At 36.8% G+C, this 25,811-nt stretch overlaps 1 protein-coding gene across 1 annotated transcript in view; it reads right to left on the reverse strand.

The window, feature by feature from the left end:
* Positions 1-25,811, reverse strand: part of PARP8 (poly(ADP-ribose) polymerase family member 8) — a 175,274-nt gene that overhangs the window by 79,642 nt on the left and 69,821 nt on the right. The window contains exon 3 of the mRNA XM_082835521.1: positions 509-546. Coding sequence (XP_082691647.1) covers positions 509-546 — 38 coding nt within the window. The remainder of the gene's footprint in view (positions 1-508; positions 547-25,811) is intronic.

Below are 25,811 nucleotides of genomic sequence, written 5' to 3' on the forward strand. Positions count from 1 at the left end.
TGCAGTTCTTCCTCTTACTAGTAGTGTCATCATTCATCTGTAAAATGAGGATATTATAGTAACAACCTCAGAGAGTTGTTGTGAGATGTGTTCAACTGCATATAAATTTAGAGAAATTAAGAAAGGCCTATTATTTTCAAATATTACCATTATTTTTAGCTACTATTTTAGCTGTTACTCCTACCCATTATTTTTAGAGTATGAAAGCCAACAAGTAAACCAGTTTAGAGAATCTTCATTTTAATTGTAATGAGGTAAATATACAGGATGAAGCTATCATATTGACTCAAGGAAAGTAGTTTCACGGGAGAACTCTTCTGATTCTGTACTGTGTCTCAGGGTGAGACATGTAACTCACAGGCAATCAACAGAATTCTTTTATATTGTCTTTCCCTGCCAACCCTTCACCCCCAGATATATTTATATACATTTTACATCTCCAGAAGAAAAAACTATTCAAAGAATCACGGCATGAATATTTGTAATAAAAAGAAAAAGAAAAACATACCTGGGTAATCTTCAGATACATGTACTGAATAGGATACACTGTTAAAACAGGGGAAAAAAAAAGAGAGAGAGAGAGAGAGAAAAGAAAGGCTCAAGTTACTGCTAAGGCAAACATGCTTTTACACAATGAAAACCAACCCCGTGTTACCCATTACTTTATATAGATAAACGTATAGATACCAAAATGGATTAGGAAACGTCTTTGATATTTGACACAGGAAACTGACAGATTTTTAAGATCTATGACATAGTGACATATATCTTTTGTGATACTTTTTTTAGTATAGCTAGGTCTTTTATCTCAGCAACGTCTAACATTCAGTAATTTATGATCATGTGCATTGTCTGCTCAGGTTTTATCAAATCATCTTTTCTTACCAAAAGAGAAGTATTTCTCCTGTTTAGTATGGCACTCAAGAATTTAAACATTTATAAATTTAAACATTTATTTTTAATATCGCTTCCTCACAACATGCTGTGCTTTTGAAACACTTCCTTTTCTTCAAAGAACTAACAAAATTATGACAGTGTAACTAATAGCTATTCATCAGCCAATCTTTCATCATTACTATATATAATAAACTACCTCCTGTTCTCAGAAGGATTGAGTTGTTTCAAAAATCATTTGTAACAACTCCTTTTTCAGTTAACTCCACTGTCTCTATGTACCTATCTCATAGGACATATGGGGATTTGTCACACTTTGTTTACTCTCCCCTCTGTGTCAAGTAGATTGCAAGTCTCCTGAGGTGAAGGTCCATGTCTATTTGTATTTTCAGCACAATTACCTATGGTGAACACATAAGCATGACGCACAGCACATATTCAATATTAGCTTTTTGGATGGGTCAGTGGAGCTGCCACCTGTCACAGAGAAGTCAAACTTGAGTTCGAGTTCAGCCAAAGTAACTGCCCGTTAAGACCAAAAAACTATCAATTCTCTTTGAAGAAACGTACAGAATACAGAGCCTATGTAACGTATCATTCACAAAGTGAAAACAGTCCAAATTACTCGACGTGAACAAACGGGAACCTTGAACCAACATTCGAGAGAAAATTTAACCCAAGTGTTGGGATTAGCCCTCAATGATGTTAAAACAGTTAATAAGTATGGTTAAGGATGTAAAGGAAAATCCAATCTCAAGAAGAAACAAAGACATCATCAGGGTCTTGTGGGACACTAGCAAAACAGCAAATATTTTATATAATTAGAGTTTTAGAAGGTGAAAAGAGAGAGAATAATGCAGGGGAAAAAAAGCTGAAAATCTCCTAATTTGGGTGAACGACATAGATGTATAGATTGAAGAAGCTCAGAAAATCCCAAACGGGATAAGTACAAAGAAAATTAGTTCTAGGTACACATAGTCAAACTGCTGAAAACCAAATATAAAGAAAAAAAATTTAAAGAAGAGAAAAAAATGGCACATTACATATAGGGAAACAAGAATCAGTGTTAAGTTTTCATAAGAAACTATGGAGGACACAGGACAGTTGAACAGTAAAGAGCTGGGGCGGGAGGGGAACAGGGGGGTAAACAAACAACTATGAAACCAGAATTCTTTATCCAAGCTATATATCTGTCAAGAATGAAGGCAAATAAAGAAGCTTTCAGATATGAGGAAATTGTGGAAACATGTCCCAGCAGACCTAAAGTACAAGAAATCCCAAATGAAGTTCTTCAAGCTGAATGATATCAGAAATTCAAATACCCAGAAGGAATGAAGAGCATCAAAAATTGTAAACATAAAAGACTATTTTTCTCTTAATGTTTTTAAAATATACATAGCTGTTTAAAGTAAAAATTCTAACACTTCATAGTGTGATTTATAACATATGTAAATGTAGTACACATGACAGTTACAGCATAATGTCAGGGAGGGGTTAAACGGTCACATACAGTTTCAAGGTCCTTAATCTTATGGGAAATGGTATAATATTAACCCTAAATAATAACTCTAAGAAAACTTCGAATATATATTGTAATTCCTAAAGCAAGCACAAAATAAAATTAAAAACAATAATAAATTAAATGGAATTCTAAAAGCATTTTGGAACCTTTAATCCAAAAGAAAGCAGGAACAGAGGAACAAAAAACAAGGGACAAATAGAAAACAAAATAATAAATGGTGCCTGAATCCTACCATAGCAAGAATTGCCTTAAATGCTAATGGACTAATAAACACATTGAATAAAAGGCAAAGGTGGACAGATGGATTAAAAAAAGCTAGATCCAACTCTATGCTGTCTTTAAGAGATCCACATTAAATAAAAAGACACAGGTAGTTTGAAAATTTTTAAATGGAAAAGATATACCATGCAAAGGTAAGCATAAGAAGACTGAAGTGTTTAACAAAGACCTCAAGACAAAGATATAAAGAGATCATTCATAATATAAACGGGTCAATTCATCAGGATGAAGGCACAATAATCATGAATGTGCATGTACCTAACAACACAGCTTCAAAAACCATGAGACAAAACCTGACAGAATTAAAGGGAATAACAGACAACTCCACAGTCATAGTATGAGAAACTGACAGAACCAACCCCCCCCAAAAAAAACCTCATTAAAGACACAGATGATCTAAACTAGATTTTCACTGAAAACTACAACCACAAAAGATATTCAAAAGAATATCTTTTTCTTTTCAGGTACACATGGATGCAATATTCACCAAGATAAATCATACACTGGTCTGTAAAACTAGTCTTAATAAATTTGAATGGATGGATGATCAGGGTTCAGTAGTTTATATCCTGGGTTTCCTGGCTCATCTTGTCCTATGACACTAAGTCGTAAGTCCTCAAGAAGCTACTGCCTCTTAGAATTTGTGACTGGGCTTTGTGACTGTGGCCACAGGCGATGCAACCCTCCCAGGCAAGCCCAAGTCTCCAGACTCCACCCGCCAAATCCCTGGCATGTTGCTTAGTCCTTGGAAAGAGATTAGGCAGAGACAAGAAAGACTAAATAAAGAAAAGAGTAGGAAAGAAAGATGGTTAGTAATGAGACCAAGTGCTGATACACTGTTCTTTCATAAAGCATATTTAATTGCTCAATTAATTCAAGAAGCATTTCTTGGTAACCTGGTAGAAGCCAAACACTGTGTTAATGCCAAATAAGACTTAGGTAGGAAAAAAATCAGGAGATAACTGAACAATTAATTCAGAGGGAAGCAAAGAATATGAAACATAATGAATATGCTAGACAAAGGAACTTGAATATTTTAAAGCACAACAGTCCTTTCTTTCTTAATAATTATAGATTCACACGAAGTTACACGGACAGTGCAGTGAGGTCTCATGGATCTTCACCAAGCTTCCCCCACTGATTATATCTTCTCTTCCTACAGCACAACATCAAAAGCAGGAAATCAACATTAGTGTAAAATCTGGGTGCAGTTCTATCTATGTCATTTGTTCACATTTGCTTCGTGTGCCTATCACTCGGAGAGTGATACAGAAATCCAGATACAGAACTATCTGATCCAGATACAGAACTATCTGATCACTCGGAGAGTTCCCTCATGCTGCCGTCTTCAGGGTCAAGGCTGTCTCCCTTCACCCCAGCATTCCTAAACCCAGGCAGCCACTAATTAATTCTCCACCTCTGTAATTCTGTCATTTCAAGAGTATTATATAAGTGAAATCAGACTGTGAAGCATAATAGAAGTTTAAGACAAAATAAGTGTCTTGAAAAAATTACTGTGATTGGAAACATTTAGGATAGACTGAAGAGGAGAGACATTGAATTAAGTAATAAAATAATGAGCAAATATCAGTGAGGAGGTGCCTATTGGAAAGGAGAAGGAAGAACAAATGGCAGATGTTGAACCCCAGCCAAGAGCCCAGCTTTGGGCCCTGAATCAAATGCCAAAACTTAGAAGATAAAATAACCAGGCCGGTGGAGCCTCAGACAAGCTGGGGGAAATATACACCATGATCCCGTGTGAATTTCTTTTCCCACAATTCATTCCCTTCTACAATGGAACTGTACTTGCAGAAATGAAATCACTGATGATCAAGGCAACCCTTTATCTGGCAGTACTATGTGACAGAACCTGGGACCTTGCCAGAGATTATACTCAGTACTAAATTGGGTTAATTCTCAATAGCTTACCATCTCAACCAACAGCACTTGGTTTCATTTTTCATCCGAATCAATGTTTAAATCCAAAGTGAAGCCTTAATACATTCCCATGTCTAACTCCAATTAGGAAGACTGCTGTGATTAGGGCCAAACAAACAGGATCAAGTTCCAGCTTTGAGCTGGGTGGCATAAGAAAAGTCATTTTCTGTACACTCAGCTTCCATCCCTTTTCAGTAAAATGGCGGAATCCAGACCTACCTTACAAGCCTGCTGTGATGATTTAATGGCTTAACAGCTGTAAAGTCCCCAGGACAACGCCAGACATACAGCGGCAGGTGCCAAGTAATTTTAGTCAGCTTCCAGTACAAGCAACGAAAATTTACAGAAGTGAAATTTTACATGAATGAATGTTCTCTGGGGAACTCGATTTGCTCAAAATCACAATATATTACATTTTTCAGAGACCAAAGCTAACATGGATGATTTTATTTTATGATTGTATTATCCTCATGATATTAAGAGACATTCCCATGTTCATGACCACACCTAATTTTTCAAATACAAAATAGAAAACAAAAGCCCTACAAAATAATGCATCAGCCCCTGGGATATATAGCGTCTTCTTGGTGTACACCAGAAGGAATATCACCAGAGCTGTAAAATCCAAATCAGTTTCACTAACAGAGTCCTTAGGGAAACAATCTAGTATCAATAGAAGCAGACATGCATGATTAAACTAAAGGACCTAAAAGGTAGGACCAAAAAGAGAGCAAAGGACCAAGCTTAAATAGATAGGAGAGTAAGGGTAGCATATGCTGTACATAATAAATACTAAAGCAGGCAAAAATACTGAGAAGTCAAAGTGAAAGAGGGTGAACATGAGAAGGACGAAAAACCTGGAGCAGACTCTAAAATTCTGATTAAAAAACAAAAATGCCTTCAGATATTTGGAATTCGCTAAATTACAATTACATTGAGGTGCTTTGCCAGAGAAATTAAGGTCCGTCTATGTGTGTTTGGCGTATACTGTATGCACCACACAGTACTAGGGTCTTAATATCACAAGTTTAAAACTAGAATCTGTAAGTTATTTCATAACCTCAATAACTTTTTAGATAAAATGGTTGCTTCCACCTCTTATTCCTCTGAAAGCATCTATCCCCGTTAAAGATACCTCCCGATAGCCAAGAGCCTCTGGAGAAGTTCCTGGGAGAGCCCTTAGATGTTCAGTATCTGCCTAATCTTGTGTTTGTTTATATATTTTTTTAAAATCATGCATAAGGTCATTAAAATCATTCATAAGGTCATTCTTGCATCAATTCACCATCTGCTCCATTACCATCCTCTTCCTTTTGAAACGTCTGCAGAGAGCTGAAAGTAGATCGAGTTGAGATCTAGTTCTCAAGCTCACAGATCTAAGGAAATTCTTTAAGAACAGGAAGGAGCTAAAGGAAGATGGCAGTTTTAACACAACAGAGAAGGGAACTCAGACTTGAAAGAGTTTTAGACCAAGAACACCTGTCAGTGGTACTGAATTCAATATCTGTATTCTACAAGTGGGCCCCCAAATGCTGTGACTTTCTGCCATCTCTAACTCAAAACTCCCAGATCCTGAACTCATACTTCACCCAGGGGCTTTGACAGAGCAAGAAAAAAACAGTATTTTATTGAGTAATACCTTTTACCTTATCCTCTAAAATCTAAAGCAATTTCTTCGATAAACCAAATCTTTTCCTATCTTTTCTCTCCCAGTTAGATCACTTTTAGAATTTACATGAGAGAAAGCAAAATGCAGAAACTAACACAAAATTGCAGGTAATGGCAAGCAGTCCTCCACCCTCCTTGCATCCAGAAAGAAGGAAATGTCTGTCTTTTTATCTAAGACTAATATCATCTCGATTTATAGATCCCATAAACCCACACTCCATTTGGTACCTTTTTCTATTAATTTAATCTAACAATGCCACCATTTGAAATTAATCAAAAATGTGCTATTATGCAAATGAGAAAAGATTTGTCCACAAAGATATTAATGGTAGCACTATTTAAAATGAAAAAGTACCCCCCAAAACCAAGAGTGCCAATAACAGGATTATACAAACTATTATATACACACAATGTGATGCTAGGCAACTGTGAAAAAGTAATGGTGTAAAATAATATGTAATGAAAGAGATAACTGGGCTTCTCTGCTGGCGCAGTGGTTAAGAATCCTCCTGCCAATGCAGGGGACACGGGTTCGAGCTCTGGTCCGGGAAGATCCCACATGCCTCGGAGCAACTAAGTCCGTGTGCCACAATTACTGAGCCTGCACTCTAGAGCCCGCGAGCCACAACTACTGAGCCCACGTGCCACAACTACTGAAGCCCGCGCACCTAGCGCTTGTGCTCCGCAACAAGGGAATCCACCGCAAGGAGAAGCCTGTGCACCACAACGAAGAGTAGCCCCCGCTCGCCGCAACTAGAGAAAGCCCACGGGCAGCAACAAAGACCCAACACAGCCAAAAATAAATAAATAAATAAAATAAATTTATAAAAAAAAAGAAAGAGGTAAGTGTTTCTAACACAATAAGGTACATACAAAAATGTAGACTGCTGTAACATTTTCATTTAAAATGTGTAAATGCATATCTACTACAAACATATACAGATAGAAACATGGCTTGAAAAATAATGACAAACTTCAACAGTTGCTATCTTTTGGTTATTGGATGAAAGGGAACTCTATTCTTTGTTTATATCTGTATTGTTTCAATCCTTATAATAAATATGAACTGTGTAAAAAGCTAGTAATGTTTAAGCTCTCCCTTTACCTTGTAGCCTTTTTTATCACCATACTTTTCTTCTGAAAGTTAAGTTTTTACAAAGAATAATCTCACCTGTTCTCACTAGCCACGCACTTTACATGCACATTACAATCCGGCTTCCACACCTAGTACTACTACTCCCGCAAAATTCTGCTTCTTCAGGTTACCACTGACCTTTTTTATTTTTCTAGTTCCTTTCTTACACAAGTTCTCAGATGCATTTAATAAAAACGAAGACGTCATGAAACCCTCCTTCCTTGGTTCCTGAACTCCCCCTCTCCCAGGGTCCCGCTTGCTTTTGATGTCTTCTTAATCTCTTTCAATATTTCACGTTTCATGTTGTTTTCGTATTTCCATGCTTTCCAGCCATGCTGACTGCTCTATTTTTTCACATGAGTAATCTCAACTATATCCATAAGTGTCTCCAACCAGCTATAAGCAGAAGACTCAAAAATTCCCTATCTCTAAATCAAGCAGGCAGCTTCTTCTTTTTCCTCACATTTCCCATAGGATATTCTGAAAGGATATTAAACCCAACACATACAAAACAAAACTCATGGCCTTCTTTACGTTAATTTTCAACTCAGCAAATTAAATACCAAGAAACTTGGTAAAAATAAGAGCAGCGGCTGCTCTTAGGAGCTAGGGATCAACTTACCACTTGACCACTCAGGGCACAAGCCCCTTGGCCACTTGCTGGAGCAGGGAAATTCTGATATAGTAGATCTGAAGTGGAACCTGGGAGTGTGCATCTCTAAAAAGCACCCCAAGCGATACCGATGAAGGTAAGCTCTGGATCTTGTTTTCAAAAACATATAAATACTGATCCTGTGGAATAAAATTCTAACTCTTTAGCATGTCTCCCAAGGCTCTTCACGATCTGACCTTTAAGCACCTGACCAGCCAAAACCCTGATAAATACCCACAGACCTTAACTTCCAACCATTTCAGGTTCTACCATTCCCGATACAGGTCAGCTTTTTCACACAAAGGAATGTGGTGGCGTCAGACTGTTGGGCTTTGAAGCTGGCTCTGCCATTATTAACTGTGCGACTGAGGGCTAGATAACTAACTGTTCTCTGCCTCAGTTTCCTCATCTGTAGTACCTATCTTTTGGGGTTGTTGTTAGGAGTAAACAAGTTAATACAGGTAAAGCACTGAGAAGAAAAAACTGACACCAAAGTAGTCAATAAATATTAGCTGCTTCATTAATAGTATTATTAATTGACTATTACTTCTGCACGTAGACTTACTTTCCTAGAACACACGCCCCTCCACTCTCAAGATTCAGTTTGAAGAACAACTTCCCATGAAACTTCAATAACCCAGGTAGACTTGGGTTTTCTTTCCTTCATGTCCCACTTCACCTTGACCTTAACTGTCCTTAGACTGAAGGTACAGACCAAACATTTTCATCTTCAAATTCCCAGGGCTCTGACAGAGTAACTTATCAATAAAATAATTTCTGAATAAATGAACAGATCATATCTTTTTCCTAAATTACCTGAAAATATACCATGACAGTCCTGGACAGAATACATACCAAGTAGTAGGCAAGTGCTCAAATATTTGATAAAAATCAGCAAATGCAGGTACCCAGCAGTTCTCCCTGTGGGTACACACCACTGTTCACGTGAGTGTCAGACCCTTTCATCACATTCTCTTCACAGGCTTTTTGTGATATACAGAAGTAGAAGTGGTTCTGAACACCTAGGTCATGTGTGTTCTCTGTCTTTTTCATTTTCAAATCAACATAATGAGGATGATACTTGAATTACTACCAGACCTGATAGCATGAGCTGAAATTCAACGACACGATATAGAGGAAGATCTCTGAGATGCTCTAAAAAATGGAAGCACCAGTTATTTTCACAAAAAATAGACATGTTAGCATTTCAAACCGATCAGTAGTTTAATTAATTTACTTGTAGGAGAGCAGTACACATGGAAGTCTTTATTTAATCTACTCCTATCCTGAAAGTATAGAAGAAAGAATGTCAGTTCTGCTGGACAGAAGAGGCAGTGGTATGCAAAATGTTTGTGCAGGAATTTGTTGCAACATCATATATTCCATGCAACGAATAAGCATGATTTACTCAAGGCCTCCAGTGAAAAGCCTGCGAATGTATCTGCCTCCCTTCCTCTGTTCCTCTCAACATGAAGACAAGAGCAGGAAGCTCTCACTTCAGAACAGAAGGCTCATCTTTCCCACCAAGGAAATAAATTGTTTTTTTGTTTTTTTCTTGCGGTATGCAGGCCTCTCACTGTTGTGGCCTCTCCCGTTGCGGAGCACAGGCTCCGGACGCGCAGGCTCAGCAGCCATGGCTCACGGGCCCAGCCGCTCCGCGGCATGTGGGATCCTCCCAGACTGGGGCACGAAGCGGTGTCCCCCGCATCGGCAGGCGGACTCTCAACCACTGCGCCACCAGGGAAGCCCGGAAATAAATTGTTGATACAAGGCAATTTATACCACCCCTGACAAAGGTAAAGGGTGAAGACGCTTGCCCAATAAATACTGTTTCTCAATAATATACGTGTTCCCATTTTCAAAGCTTATTTTGATAATTTTTAAAGTTATACTTGCAGCGCGTGAAGTAATGGAATCAAAAGCCATGGTGTTCTTTTGTTTGATTTTAGGGAAGTGGCTGAGTCAGCAACTTTCTATGCTTGAATGTTACACTATAGGTCGAATGTTTAGACTTCTAAGTAAAGCATCTTCTCAACAAGGATGAACTCTAAAAACCTCAGCCCAACTTTAATTAGTAACCTAGATGCATGCTTTATTTATGTTATTAATATACCATATGGTATGAGCAAAATCATTCTTTTATACTGACTTAGTCGAATGCAAAAGCCAACAGGATATTTAAACAAAGTTCTGCTTCTCTCTCTTTCTTTAATCATAACCAGAAATAAGAGGAGGTCACAAGCGCAACTCCAACAGGACATGAATAGTGGACAACATGCCAGGTCACCTCCACTAAGTTAATTATATATAAATATTACCTGAAACCTACATTAAATTTATAGATATATAAATATGTATAATATATATGTAATTTCCATATTTCTTCCCTCTAAGTTTAATGTCTGGAGTTTTCTGCATAGTTTGCAACTATAACTAATTCAGTACTCTTTTGGTAAATATTCACTAAAATGTAGAGGCCTTTGCCTTCTCCATTTTACATCTAAGTTCAAGTTATAAGTGGTTATAAAAAGTCTAAAGCTACTACAAATGATTTGCACAGCATGTCAAGGCTGAAATGCCGGATATGATGGAATAATTCTGTAACCGAAGTAAGGGCTTTGTAGAGGCAAGAAAACATGTATTAAGAAAACATTATAAATATTCAGAGACATAACTGCAATAAATATTAAGATATTATCTCACCGACTTTCTCCAAGAGTTAAGATACAATTTCTTGTGGAATACGAAGCACAATTCTTAATACTCCCCGAAGACCCTGCAGGATCCAGCCTATCTCCTCATCTCACCCTCTTGCTTCACTCTCTATGCTCAGACAAAAAGCACGTTTTTAGTTCTTCGCCATGCCTTGTTCCCGCTGCCTGGAATTCTCTCCCCCTCCTCCTTTTTTTTTTTTTTTAATGATATATTGTATTTATTTTTTTTAATTAATTAATTAATTTTTGGGGCTGTGTTGGGTCTTCGTTTCTGTGAGAGGGCTTTCTCTAGTTGTGGTAAGGCCACTCTTCATCGCAGTGCGTGGAGCTCTCACTGTCGCAGTCTCTCTTGTTGTGGAGCATAGGCTCCAGACGCACAGGCTCAGTAGTTGTGGCTCACGGGCCCAGTTGCTCTGCGGCATGTGGGATCCTCCCAGACCAGGGCTCGAACCCATGTCCCCTGCATTGGCAGGCAGACTCTCAACCATTGAGCCACCAGGGAAGCCCGCTCCTTTTTGTCTTGTGAATTCATTCTCATCCTTCAGATCTCAACTCAAATGTCACCTCCCAGGAAAAAGGTTTCTCATCAACCTTCCCAGACTTGGACAGATCTTATGACAGAGCGGTCACACAGTTTGTAATTTTAAACTTAACTGCGTGACATTAACATTTGCTTCTCCCACGAAATCTGTGACGTTAGAAGGCACCTATATTCTTCACCACAGTATGCCAGCACCTACCATGTACTCAGCACATCGTAGGAACATTGTCATTATTTGCAGAATGAATGTTTATTTAAAATGTATACATCCTTTGACCTTCCAACTTGGAATAACCTTCCTCAGAAAATTACTTAGCAAATATGATTTAGTCTACAACCTGAAGAGTGCAGAAGAAAGAGCACGGACTTTAAAATACGCCTTTATGAACCATGTGAACCTGAGAACATTAAATTGGCTAACTTTCTCCTGCTTATTTGTTAGGTGAGATAACCTCTACTTCCTCATCTTGTAGAGAGTATTACATGGAGACTGTCATGTGGAAGAAAGCAGCTTGTGGAATGGAAGACAGTGATCAATGAAAATGATTTCTCAACTTTCTCCCCTCCCCAAATATTCAAGCATGAGAAGATGTAAAATAATTCTGTAACAGACATCCACAAGGCCTCTTCACTCTCCATTCCCCTCCTCCTCCTCCCTGCTGCAGGAAGAAGCATCCCTTCTCTCAGGTGGAGACATAAGCCAATCAGAATTGCCGAACCCTCTCCTAAAGTAGGAAAGAGAAGTCACCTAGCCTATACCTTGGCATCAGTAGTTGGTTCAGAGTAATTCGTTCAGAGTCAAGCTTGGAACTTCCATTTAATGGTTTTGGGAAATGACACTTGCTCCTCCTGTATGCAGATGAGGAAGTATACAGCCACAGTTTCTGCTGGTAGCCTTCTAACACCCATGGTGAGCAGAGAAAGGTGGAACTTAGAAAATTTCAGACACAGAGACAGGCAGAGCCCTGACCAAAATAAACCTACATCTCTTTATCAATGAAGTTTTCGTGGCAGGAACAAATAACTTTGCTTTTACAGTTTAAGTCAGCATAAAATATTTTTGTTTCTTAGAACCAAAATCATCCTAATTTGGACACGGACCTATTAAACTGCTTGAGTTATTTTAACGTAAACATCTACAAGCTATTTAAATTAAAAAGGGCTTCCCTGGTGGCGCAGTGCTTGAGAGTCCACCTGCCGATGCAGGGGACACGGGTTCATGCCCCGGTCCAGGAGGATCCCACATGCCGCGGAGCGGCTGGGTCCATGAGCCATGGCCGCTGAGCCTGCGCGTCCGGAGCCTGTGCTCCGAAATGGGAGAGGCCACAGCAGTGAGAGGCCCACGTATCGCAAAAAAAAAAAAAAACAAAACAAAACTAATAGAAAACAAACAATAAATGCTGGAGAGGGTGTGGAGAAAAGGGAACCCTCTTGCACTGTTGGTGAGAATGTAATTGATACAGCCACTATGGAGAACAGTATAGAAGTTCCTTAAAAAACTAAAAATAGAACTACCATATGACCTAGCAATTCCACTACTGGGCGTATACCCTGAGAAAACCATAATTCAAAAAGAGTCATGTACCACAATGTTCATTGCAGCTCTATTTACAATAGCCCAGAGATGGAAACAACCTAAGTGTCCATCATCGGATGAATGGATAAAGAAGATGTGGCACATATATACAATGGCATATTACTCAGCCATAAAAAGAGACGAAATTGAGCTATTTGTAATGAGGTGGATAGACCTAGAGTCTGTCATACAGAGTGAAGTAAGTCAGAAAGAGAGAGACAAATACCGTATGCTAACACATATATATGGAATTTAAGAAAAAAAAAATGTCATGAAAAACCTAGGGGTGAAACAGGAATAAAGACACAGACTTACTAGAGAATGGACTTGAGGCTACGGGGAGGGGGAAGGGTAAACGGTGACAAAGCGATAAAGAGGCATGAACATATATATACACTACCAAACGTAAGGTAGATAGCTAGTGGGAAGCAGCCGCATAGCACAGGGAGATCAGCTCGGTGCTTTGTGACCGCCTGGAGGGGTGGGATAGGGAGGGTGGGAGGGAGGGAGACGCAAGCGGGAAGAGATACGGGAACATATGTATATATATAACTGATTCATTTTGTTGTGAAGCTGAAACTAACATACAACTAACATAATTGTAAAGCAATTATACTCCAATAAATTAAAATAAATTGTAAAGCAATTATACTCCAATAAAGATGTTTAAAAAAAAATAAAAAAAAAACAAACAAAAAATTAATAGACATTTACCCATGGTTTAATTTCATAATTTTTGCCTAATTATTTGAAAGTAGAGAATACACTAGTGATTTGGGGTTTTAAGTACTGTTCATAACTTTTACAGAACTTATGACCTGAAAGCAATTGTGATACATTAGATATTATAAAATAAAAGTTGCAAGTTATTTATTATTTTTCTATTTGTCAAAGATGAGGTCATTTTCTTTAGGGTATAACATTTTCTTCCTTGTGGTGAAATGATTTTTGTTAGTCCTTCATGGGCATTCGATTTACCATTTTATTTCAATACTGTATGTATGTAAAATTGGATTTGGAAAGCTGTAGTCCTATCTGCTGATTTTCTTGATTCTTTCTTTCTGGACTACAGCCTTTTGGGAGATCAGCAATGAAACAGGAGACTTCCAGACTGTAGAATAGTATTTCCTAGTGCTTACTAAAATCAATTAGCCTTTCACTCTTCATTAAGCTTTTGAAAACTGATTTGTTCTCACAAGATTAATGTGGAAAGTATAATTATTTGAAAACAAGGGTAATGTACTTAAATCTGACATATTTTGACCACAAAGTTAATTGATTACTAGATATTCAATTAGCAAATGCAATTCATTCTTAAGCCAGTGAATATATAACTAAAAGACAGCCTCAAAGTAACAAATATTTAACACAAAGAGAGCCATGTGGATGGTTTAACCAAGGGAAGGTGGCAGTTTAATGGTATGCTAACACATATATATGGAATCTTAAAAAAAAAAAAAAGTGGTTCTGAAGAACCTAGGGGCAGGACAGGAATAAAGACGGAGACGTAGAGAATGTACTTGAGGACATGGGGAGGGGGAAGGGTAAGCTGGGACGAAGTGAGAGAGTGGCATGGACATATATACACTACCAAATGTAAAACAGATAGCTAGTGGGAAGCAGCTGCATAGCACAGGGATATCAGCTCGGTGCTTTCTGACCAGCTAGAGGGGTGGGATAGGGAGGGTGGGAGGGAGACACAAAAGGGAGGAGATATGGGGATATATGTATATGTATAGGTGATTCACTTTGTTATAAAGCAGAAACTAACACACCATTGTAAAGCAAATTATACTCCAAAAAAGATGTTAAAAAAAAAAAAGAATTACACATAATTGAGTTAACTGATCAGCTATTTGTTGAGATATTGTTCCTGTTTTAATATTCTATTTTCTAACAGACAGATGAGGAAGACTTTCATCTTTTTCTTTATTTTTGAGCTGTAACTAACTTCAATTTTGTAGACACTGCTTTTATAAACTAAAATGAAACGTTTAGAAAGAGCATCTAATTCTCACTGATCCCTCCAGAATTCAGAAACTCCTAATGAGACTCCTTATGTTTTATGGCCCTATAGTTATTTTCACAGATTCAGTAAGAATCTGCCCTCTCTTTTTTACCAGTATATTATTGGACAAAGCAATTGTGTAACCAAAACTATCCCTAGAATATATTTCAAAATGATTTTCATTTAATCAGAAATACAAGCAACTACTGGGAAACAAGAATTGACTTTTATGTGCAACTAATGCCTACAAATCTCTGCCAGGAAAACTGTCGGGCTGGTAGGTTCCCAGAGTTACAGCAGGTGAGAAAGGTTGCTTTCTGGCAGGACTCAACCAAACAGCTATTCATCCAATTACATAGGTACTCAAGGTGAAATCTGTTGTAGAGGGTGTCTTGGTTTTGTTTTCCTAGCCTCAGAGAAGCAAATAATAGAGGCTTTTAAAACTCCAATCTAAGATTCCTAATGAAAAATTCTGGAGAGAAGTTAAATTCTATCACCTCAATGGGTCATGATTCTAGATTTGCAAACTCAAGGAGGCCTCTATAGCCGATTAACACTCTTGCTGAAGATTTTTGTGATGAAGAATTACCTTTGGAAATTACTTATGATCACAGGAGGAAGACTACAAGGGAAAACTGTCAAAAACATGAAAATGGGCAAAAAGGATTCTGAGGATTTTCCATTGGAACAATGGGCCACTGCAAATGAGTATCCGATTCTAAAGGGATTTCTGATCACCTCAGCTAGTTTTATACTATATAAGGATAAAAGCTAAGTTGTAAAAACACTGATCATAATGCAAATGATTTCTGTTCATGGCATTACAAATGAGTTTTTTCTGATAAAGAATGTGTATCTCAGGAAGTTAAATATCTGTATTCCAATTCTCACTTGAATCATGCAAACATAAATAAAGAAGCTTTGGAATTTATAAATGAATGCTTCCTTATTTCAGGTTAATTTAGGTGCTAAAATGATAAAGTCAACTTCATAAATACTGTACACTTTGCCTAAAATACTTTTGGGTTGTTGAAAAGTTAGAAGTAACTAAAAAGTTCACAAATAGGGAATGGTTAAATAAATAATGGTGTATCTATGACAAGGATGGTGCAGACAATAAAAGGATGTAAAACTGTAATCTAATGATGCTGTGACTCCATTTTTGTTAAAAATTCCAATTTTTATATATACTTATTAAAATATCGATTTATAGTTGTATAGGGCATTTTGGTGGGGAAGAAGGATCTACAGTGTCCTTTTTGGGAGAAGGTTTCCTGAATCATTGTTGTTATTGCTGATGATGTCTGCTTTTCTCTTCTTCCTAGCTTTTCTGGAATAAACTTTATAATAGTAATCAAGTATATTTATAGGGAAAAACTACTAGAATTAATTTAAAAATTATATTTCACAAATCAAATACTTGTGAGATATATTCATTAATAAAATGGAGCAAACTCCTCTATATCTCCTGGTTAGAGCCTATGCATCCTTTAGGAGTTAGTTTACATTTTTACTTTCTCAGGTCCTCCCTCTCGGGTTCCACCCCGCTCTGTCCAACCTGACCCAGACCGGATTGTCCCTTTAATAAACACTTTCATAGGGGCCTATCCTAACACCTCCTAAAACTTTCACAGCTATAATTTGGGTGAAAATCAGATCAATGCTTCTTTCTGACACTAGATCTAATGTATCTTATTTTACTAGATGTCTATGTAGCTCATTCACTGTTGTGTCCCAGAAGCTCAGTATTATGCATATTGTATCCTAAGAGGCACTCAAAATATACGTATAGCTCTCTTCCCATGTACACTGAATGACTCTTAAAATATGGTAGAATAAGTATTTTATGTCTTATCAAAGATAAACAACCTAAATCCAATTAAACTAAGTCTGTTAATAAGTCTAATTTTAGGAGAGATGAACAACGCTGTCTTTCACTCATGGAACAGATTGTTTATTTACATATGAAATATTTTAAGGGATAGAATTTGGCCTATAATGTGTCTGCATGAAACAAATCATTGTGATGGAATTTTATTGTACTGTATAATGTCCTGAATGAGACAAGACAGGAGTCACATTGCCTGTGTTTATATATTATGTGCAGAGGGTTCAAGTACATTCATCTATAATTCAACATGCTCAAAATCATGAAAACATTACACCTGATATTTGCAATATTGATTATAAAATCTGAACAAACAGCAAAAGGCACTTGAAGGTCTTGAAATTTCAGTATCTGCAAGCCATGCAAATATGTTTAAATAAATTACAGAAACTATTCTGTTCGGCCAGCTCCCCAGGAGCCATACAAATGTACACTGGAATCCTAGTATAGCACTACCAAATGAGAGAAGCAACCATCAATCTGACTTATAAAAATGTTCTTCCAATCACTACAAACGCTTCTGCTCATGGTGAATCTCTATTATAGTAATAGTAATGATATTGAGACTCTAGAATATAGTTTGTCTAATACGTGGTTCTGCATACCTAACCTTCTTAGGGTTTGAATTTAGGGTGGGCAAAAAGACCCCAATCTCTTAACTTCCCTTTCTAGGCAATGCATCATTACAGAATAAATCTGTGTCTTGGCATCCTTGATTTTGGCACTGTGAATTCACTGAAGAACATGGGAAAACTCCAGCACCCATGGAAAGTCACTTCTCTATTTATAACAACTGATAAACCTCTTAACCCCAGATAAGTCAATGAAGAAATTTCTCAGGGCAAAGAATGCAGAGAAAAGCAAAGCAGAGAGGGAGAGAGAATAAGAGAAAGCGCATTAACTGTCTTTGTTCAGTCAATTTGAGATAGAAAATGTGCACTAGCCATCCTGGGGACATTTGCAATTTGGTTGGGAAATATATAGTCCTAAGGACATGAAATAGGAAAGGAGAATCAATGTTATATAACAGTAAATACATAAGTGACAAATTGACTTGTTTGAAATGATTATTTCTGCAAACAGTTCACCTATATGCCTCCCTCTGTTATCACGTAGAACTGACTATGTATAATTATGATTATTACGATTCCTTTACTCATCCAGTGACAGCCCAAAGCAAATGAAGAACTGGATACTCTACTTCTGCACCATCACAAAGGTCTTTTCTTCTCTTTCTTTCCTTTCCTTTTCTTAAGAGGGCCAGAGAAAAGGAAAATGATGAAATTTCCTCTATGAGATTTCCCAAGCCCCAACCCTACCCTCAAGAGATCCTTCATAAATTATTACAAAGTTCACATATAATAATAGAAAAAAAAACAAATGTCCATATGGGATCTGAAATAAAACCTCCATAAAAGAGAAAGATAAAGTTCAATGTTAAAAATTTCTGTACCACTCTTATCCACATTTTTGCATTTAACATCATTAGATCATAGGCTTCCACAAGATTTTCCAACATTATTTTTCATAACAAAGTATGTCACTTAAGTTCCCCTTCCTCATTAGAAAAGTTACCAGTTACTGTACAGAGTGTGAGCAAAGTAAGGAAATGCTCTATATGGCACAAGGCCACTTATGGAAGGCTTTTGGAGGTAACTATAATACCTGAGAATACACCGGAAATTGATGAGTCCTACAGATTTAAGGAAAAGATGAACAAGTGTGAGAACCAGATATGTAGGGCATTGTAGAGAATCTGACTTAGTAGGAAAACAAGTAATCATACTGAATATTAAAATGAAGCCTCACGTGATAAGAGATTGAAAAAGATAATAAAGGCATTAGATTCTACTGTATTGACAAAAAGCCCCTTTTTATGTATAACAAATTGTGAGGTAGTGAGTCAATAATTGATAAGCTATTTCCTAAATAATTTTACAACTACCTTTTCTGACCCTGAGTATAGTTTAATTGAAATCTAAACATATATATATATATAGCTACTACAGCTTAATATAATTTTTCAAAAAAGTCATAAAATAAGAATATTAAATTAAAATCAATCAATCAGGGAAACATTTTAAAGCTTTTAAAAAACTATTTCATAAAGAATTTTAAAATATAAAGCTTTTTAAGCAAAATAAAATTTTCAGAAAGTATTGGTACCACAACAAACTGGTGAACATAACGAAAAAGAAGCAGACTCACAGATGTAGAGAAAAAACTAGTGGTTACCAGGAGGGAAAGCGAGGTGGGAGGGGCAACAAAGAGGTGGGGGGTTAAAAGGTATAAACTATTAGGTATAAAATAAGCTACAAGGATGTATTGTACAATATGGGGAATATAGCCAATATTTTATAATAACTATAAATGGAGTATAACCCTTAAAAATTGTGAATCACTATACTGTACACCTGTAAGTTATATAATATTATACATCAACTATACTTCAATTAAAAAAAATGTTGGTACTAGCAACTGAATTTTCAATTTCTTTTTTAAAGTCAAGTTGCCTATCAGACAGCCCAATAGACACCATCTGTTATGTCAGGAGCAAGTTTTTCATCAATTTTGAATGTTGTCTATGAGCACAGATCAGAAATTTAAAAGCATCCTTATGTGAAAATTATTCACAGTTTCATTCCTATAGTTACTGAAAAAAATACAATCTGCTGAGTCAAAACTACTGTATGTCATTTGCATTTGTCATTTAAGAAAACAATTTTTACTATTTTGTTTTCAAAGCCAAATTACTCAACACAATATTGAATGTTTCCAAAGCAGTCCATTAATTAGCTTTTATGCAAATATCAGTCTGCATATCAACTATTTCTATTCAGAATTTCTTTTAACCATTTAGCAAATCTGTACAAAACACTATTTACATTTATAGCAAACAACACTGGTTTTAAAAATCACAATTTTGATACATAAGTACTATCACATGTTCTGTGTTCTTTAAGATTCTCCCACATATTGTATGTATTTTATTTTTCCAGATTCTAATTCCAACCTTTCTTAGGCGCAAGCACTAAATTATTGCATTGTATTTCCACTACCAGCAATAATGTGTAAGAAACCAATATTCTTACGCTCACATGGGAAAATTAATAAAGATATCAGTCTCTTATCTGAATCCCCAGTGGCCAGATGTGTTTTGAAATTCAGAGTTTTTCATATTTTAGAAAGGTAACAGAGTGCATATTTTACACCTTACCATCAAAAACAATAATATATATGGAGAGAGATGCATGAATGTTGCTACTATAAATAATCTCATGTCAGTTCAGGTCAGTTTGCCACTTAACATGGGCCAAATTTACAAAATAATTCTGCTTCAATTCTCAGAGCATTTTAGATTTAGAAATTCTGGATAATGAATTTGGATAATTGAAATATTTCAACTTTTAATATTTAAAAGGATGATTCATAGGCCACATTCTATAATTAAGCAAATACATAACTGATTATAATAAGAAGTCTAAACACGTAAGCAATAAGTCCTATGCCTTATGCTTTCCCAATAACTGTATCAAAAAAAAAAAGAAAAATATCTGAAAGAGATAATGAACATTTCCCTTCACAGTAAGATCAGGATGAATATATCTTCACAATGGAAAGGACAAAAAGCTTTCTAGCAGTCCTTTATTCAAAGTTCAATAAGTACATCTTTCTTCTTTAGCATATAGATAAATTCAAGATGTCTACCAGACTTACCAGATTTACATGAGCCAGACCTGTACAAGCAAATGCACAATGCTATGAATTTCCTATTTTACATTTTCATTTGACTCAAGTCCAACAGACAAACACGCTCATTCTTTTGGACAGAAGAGAGAAAGAGAAATCAATTGAACAAAGAAATTCAAAATGGAGAGAGGTTGTTTTGATTTCACTCTCTGAAGGCCAACCAAAGGATAAAAAAGGTTTTGGAAATGGAAAAGAAAAATGTTCACAATATGATCTGGATTTCACAGTGTGTTCAACTACAACAGAAGTCAGTAATCACCTCGTGCACACCCTCATTTTACAGATGAAGAAACATAAATTTAAAGGGATTCATTCAATTCCATGTGGAACCAGAAGCAGAGCTAGGTTTTCTGATATTTTCCTCTAAGTCTTTTGGCCTCTTATGAATTTTGCACACTGAGCTTTGTTATGGCAAGAAACTTCTGATTATTTTGTGACAAGATCTAATCTTCTTCTTCCTCAAAGTATTTCTGAACATAGAGACAAAAGAATAAAGTTCCTGCCCCAAAGTAAGCCCAACCCCACCAGGTACCCTTTCCCTCACAGGTTACACCTTGGCTTCTAACCAACATGCCTAAGTTTATGCAGTTATTTCTTCATCTGTTATATTTCACCTTTGATCATCATAACAAAAGAACTTATTCATATTCTAGAAGTATAAATCATTTCCAAAGGAAATCATTTAAAATATAACAAAAAAATCTCAATGATTTTTGGCAATGAATAAATATTTAAACAGCTAATGTACTGGTTAAATCCACACATAACTCAGTTCTGTCATATCAGCTTTTTCAAGACATAAAAGTAGGTTTGACATTTATAAAATGACAGAGACTAACAAAGAAAAAATTGATAAGACTAAACAAAATCCAGTTAAAATCCATCTACAATCTATGCTGATGACTCTTATGTTTTTTAAAAACCTATTCCAGGGCTTCCCTGGTGGCGCAGGGGTTGGAAGTCCGCCTGCTGATGCAGGGGAGACGGGTTCGTGCCCAGGTCCGGGAAGATCCCACATGCCGCGGAGCGGCTGGGCCCGTGAGCCATGGCCGCTGAGCCTGCGCGTCCGGAGCCTGTGCTCCGCAACAGGAGAGGCCACAACAGTGAGAGGCCTGCATACCGCAAAAAAAAAAAAAAAAAAAACCTATTGCAATCTTAAAAGAGGAAATATAGCCAGGTGCTTGCCCTAATTAGGAGGAGACAAGCTAAAACACTTCTTCATACCTTAGTTAATACATTTCCATATGTGTTCGCTTTACGAAAGTATTTGAAACGTTTATTTTACTATAAGTGCATTCTCAAATGCATCTAGCTCCTTTCTTCTCCCATTTTACAATCTAAAATAAATTCTGCTCAGGTAATGAATATTTTTTTAAAAAGTAGGAAATTTTCAGGGCCAGGCTTCATAGTCCTAATGCATACTTATAAAATGAGGATTTTTATGTTTAAAGTCTGTCAGGTGACAAGAAGGATACTGAAGTTGTCATCAGTGTCAAGACAGAGTCCAAATTTATTGGTAAGAAAAGGAAGGAAAAACGTTTGAGACAGCTAATCTGGAAGAGATGGATGGAAGATGCCTGCAGGAGATATTCATATCTAACTGAAAAGAAATAATTCAAAGAGTAAACTTTCTGAACTGCAAAGAGAAATAAAATTTACTCTCATAACACTCACAGAATTATAGTCATAAAAACGGACCATCTCTCTGGGCCTCTCATTTTACAGGTCAGGGAATTAAGGCCCAGAGAGGTCTATCAATGTGCCCTTGGTTACACAGCACTTGATCCAAAACTTAGGTCTTCTTTGATACTGATGCCTTTCATTAAATTGTATCATCTTTCACAATTATTTAATTTAATCTGTATAGCATATTTATTAACATTTATATGTACCAGACACCAGCTCTTGCTCCAAGTCAGAAGTCATTCAGTTTAAATCAATCATAAAATGTATTTAACAGCCAAATGTGAAGAGAAAGTTACCGTTCCTCTGTATATGGTTTCCTTAGCAAAGCAATCTTTGTGAATGAAGATATGTGCAACGCTATTTGGCATCAACTTTGCAAATCTTTGTATAGTAGTTATCAAAGGAAAGTTCCTATGATGATGAGGTGACTGCTGAAAACTTTTACTTAGTTCATAGTTGCCAAAGCAATGAGAGCAAAAGTTTGTCTATTTTTTTAAATGAATGAGATTTTCACTTTAGAAGAGGGGTAACTTTCAACAACTGCACACTTATATGTGTACCACAAGATTAAACCATAAAATTACCACACAGCTAAGTACACTTAAGAGGAAAAAAAAAGTTTAAGTCTTCAGTCAGTGTGAATAGAAAGTGAGCTATTGGTTACTTTTTTCTACATCAGTGAAGAACTTTGATTTGTCTCATCACACTAAATATTTTTCAAAGTTAACATATAGGTGTCTCTGATATGAAAGGATATGGAAAAACTCTAAAATACTTCATACAAAATTTCATTTTGAGTGTTATCGAAATCGTATCTCATAAATTTACACAACATTTTAAACTTTGCTGGAGAAGCTATCAATTCAAAAATATTTCAATTCCTAGAGATTAAATTATTAAAAATATTAAAATATTAGTTTTACTTCTTTTTTAGAACTATTTCTATATCAGGCATTCTTGGGAAAGAAAAGGCAACCAATAATGGAAAGGGTGTAACCAAAAGTCCCATATGGGTGCCAAGAAAAAAAAAAGAAACAAAAATAAAATAAAATCAATCTGTGTAGTTCTTTACAAACTGAGGAAACCGTAGGACCTTAACTCTGAAAGTGTGATTCCTAAGAAAACAAGGGCCTAACATAAAAACAGATAGTTTGACAAATAGCAAAAGCGAAGCTGAGATAACCACCAATTAAATTTCACTCAGAATAACAGAGAGGAAAAAGAATACAAGAATAAGGTCAATTTAAAAAGATTGTATAAAAAAAATATCAAAATGACAAAAGTTGATCAGAACTCAAAATGTTAAGATCAATAGAATCACTTTTACCATTTTAAATGAGTTGGTTCCTAGATAATTCAACATTCTCATCACTCTTTTATGTCAGCCTAATTCAATAGCATCCACTCATCACCTACACCCACTCTGTTTTCTAAAATTGCAAGTATCAATGAAGTGCCTTCACTGGATGTTGTCATTTAACAAAGGAAACAAAATAATGGCTTAGAAATACACATTAGAATTTAAAGGAAAATACTTAAGCCTTAACTTCCTTCCACCTAGAAAAATGGCACAGAACTAATGAATGCAGGCGATGATCATGTCTACCCAGCTCCAGTCCCAAAACTTTCCTTCTCACATATGCACCCACTTAAATATAATGCACTCAAATATCTTAACACACTCGACCAATCGCAAACATGACTCTGAGGAAGGAATTCAAACTGATTATCCCATTATGACTAAAACTACTAAAAAACAAAAGAAAACTTTTAAAAGCACACATGAGAGTCTTTACCAAAACACTACAAATATTAGGCCCTTGAGAGAAATGACATTCACATTCAGAGTGAAAAGAATGTAAAAAGAAACTGCATTCAACAATCAGTTCTCCCCAGTCCTTAATAGTCAGAACTCAGTATTCATTCAACCAAGTATGGAGTAAATGATTGTTGAAGACCTACACTGTGCCAACAGAGTTGAATTAAAATAGATAGGACCCCTGAACTCAGGAACTTTCTAGTCCATCGAAGGAAAACACAATGAAAATATCGCCCAAGTAAATGAAAATTACAGTTATGACAAATGCTCTGAAGGAAAGACTACACCATACACTGGAGCATAAAACAAGGGCATGTGACTTTCCCACCGTGCGGGGGAAGGAAAGTTTCCCAGACAGTGATAATTGGGCAGAAATTTGCAGATGAGCAAAGGAAAAAGACTGGAGGAGTTTAAATGCACCATCTTCATTCTTCAAATTTTTCATTTTCTAGCCTTTATCTTCCAAACTAAGTGTAGAACCCAGACCTCTTCATGGGCAGAAACTGCATTTTATTCCTCTGTGTACCTGTAGTACCGATAGCCCGCAGCACAGCAGAAGGTGCAAATCATAATCAACCTTAAAACATTTTGTTGAAAAGAACTGCACGCAAACCTACAAGTAATGTAGATTACCCAATATATTTTACTTTTAAAAAATACTGTCCACATCTACCACTGCAATACATTTGATCAAACCACTTGACACAGTATCTACACAAAGAAAAACAACCCAAAAAGAGACACAGCTTGAGTGGGTCAGTGTTCACCTTTTCCAGAGGAAGCCAAGCCCGGGGAGAAGCAGAAGCAGTAGGCGCAGGGACTGGGCAAACTTCAGCAGAAGGGGGTATCTGGCACGTGAGAGCCAGGGCTGACTCACATCGTGTCCAAATGGGCCTACAGCTCTTTGTGCAAGGAAGTAGCTCAAATGTTCATTACAAAAGGGGGAAGTGGTCATAGAAATACTAGAGCCCTGCTGATAGGGAGCTAAGGATAAAACGATTACCAAAACCATTAACAGGGCAATGCTCTGTCACTCACAAAACACTACCACAAAGGAAGTGCCTGTGTTTCTCTTACACACATCAAAGGCCCTGAGAAATCTGAGATGGTTTTGATTTATGACTATAAACAACACCATAGCATGGGATTACCCTGTCCTTTTTTTTTTTTCCACATGAACATATATCAACATTCTTTTTCAGATTCTTTTCCAATACAGGTTATTAAAGAATATTGAGTAGAGCTCCCTGTGCTATAGAGTAGGTCCTTGTTGATTATCTATTTTACATGAGTACTGCGTATACGTTAATCCCAAATTCCGAATTTATCCCCCCCCCAACTTTTCCCCTTTGGGATTACCTTGTCCTTAAACTACCCATAGGAGTGTAGTTTCCAACGGCACACTCTTCTGTTTGCTTCCACAAGAAGAAATAATAAAGGAAACAGGGATGCATTTATTCTAAGATGTGAATTCTCTCCCCAGGGCACCTCCACCCTTTCCCTCTAAATAAAGGAGTCCTGCCCTTTGGGCAAGTAAAGTGGCTTGGCTTCTGCCCTTTGGGACAGGTCTACAGCGTGGGGACAGAGATGATCCAAGCACCGATCAGTGCCTCTTGCATTTGCCTGTGACCAGACTGAACTGCCCTTCTCGGAGAACATTCAGATGCCAGCAAGTCTCCAAGAGACCAGCAGGCAAACAGCTCCCTTGTGGGTTTTCCTGCACTGGGCAAGGGGAACTTTC

The sequence above is a fragment of the Leucopleurus acutus genome (genome assembly GCF_964270905.1).
Source record: "Leucopleurus acutus genome assembly, chromosome: 3".
Taxonomy (NCBI): Eukaryota; Metazoa; Chordata; class Mammalia; order Artiodactyla; family Delphinidae; genus Leucopleurus; species Leucopleurus acutus.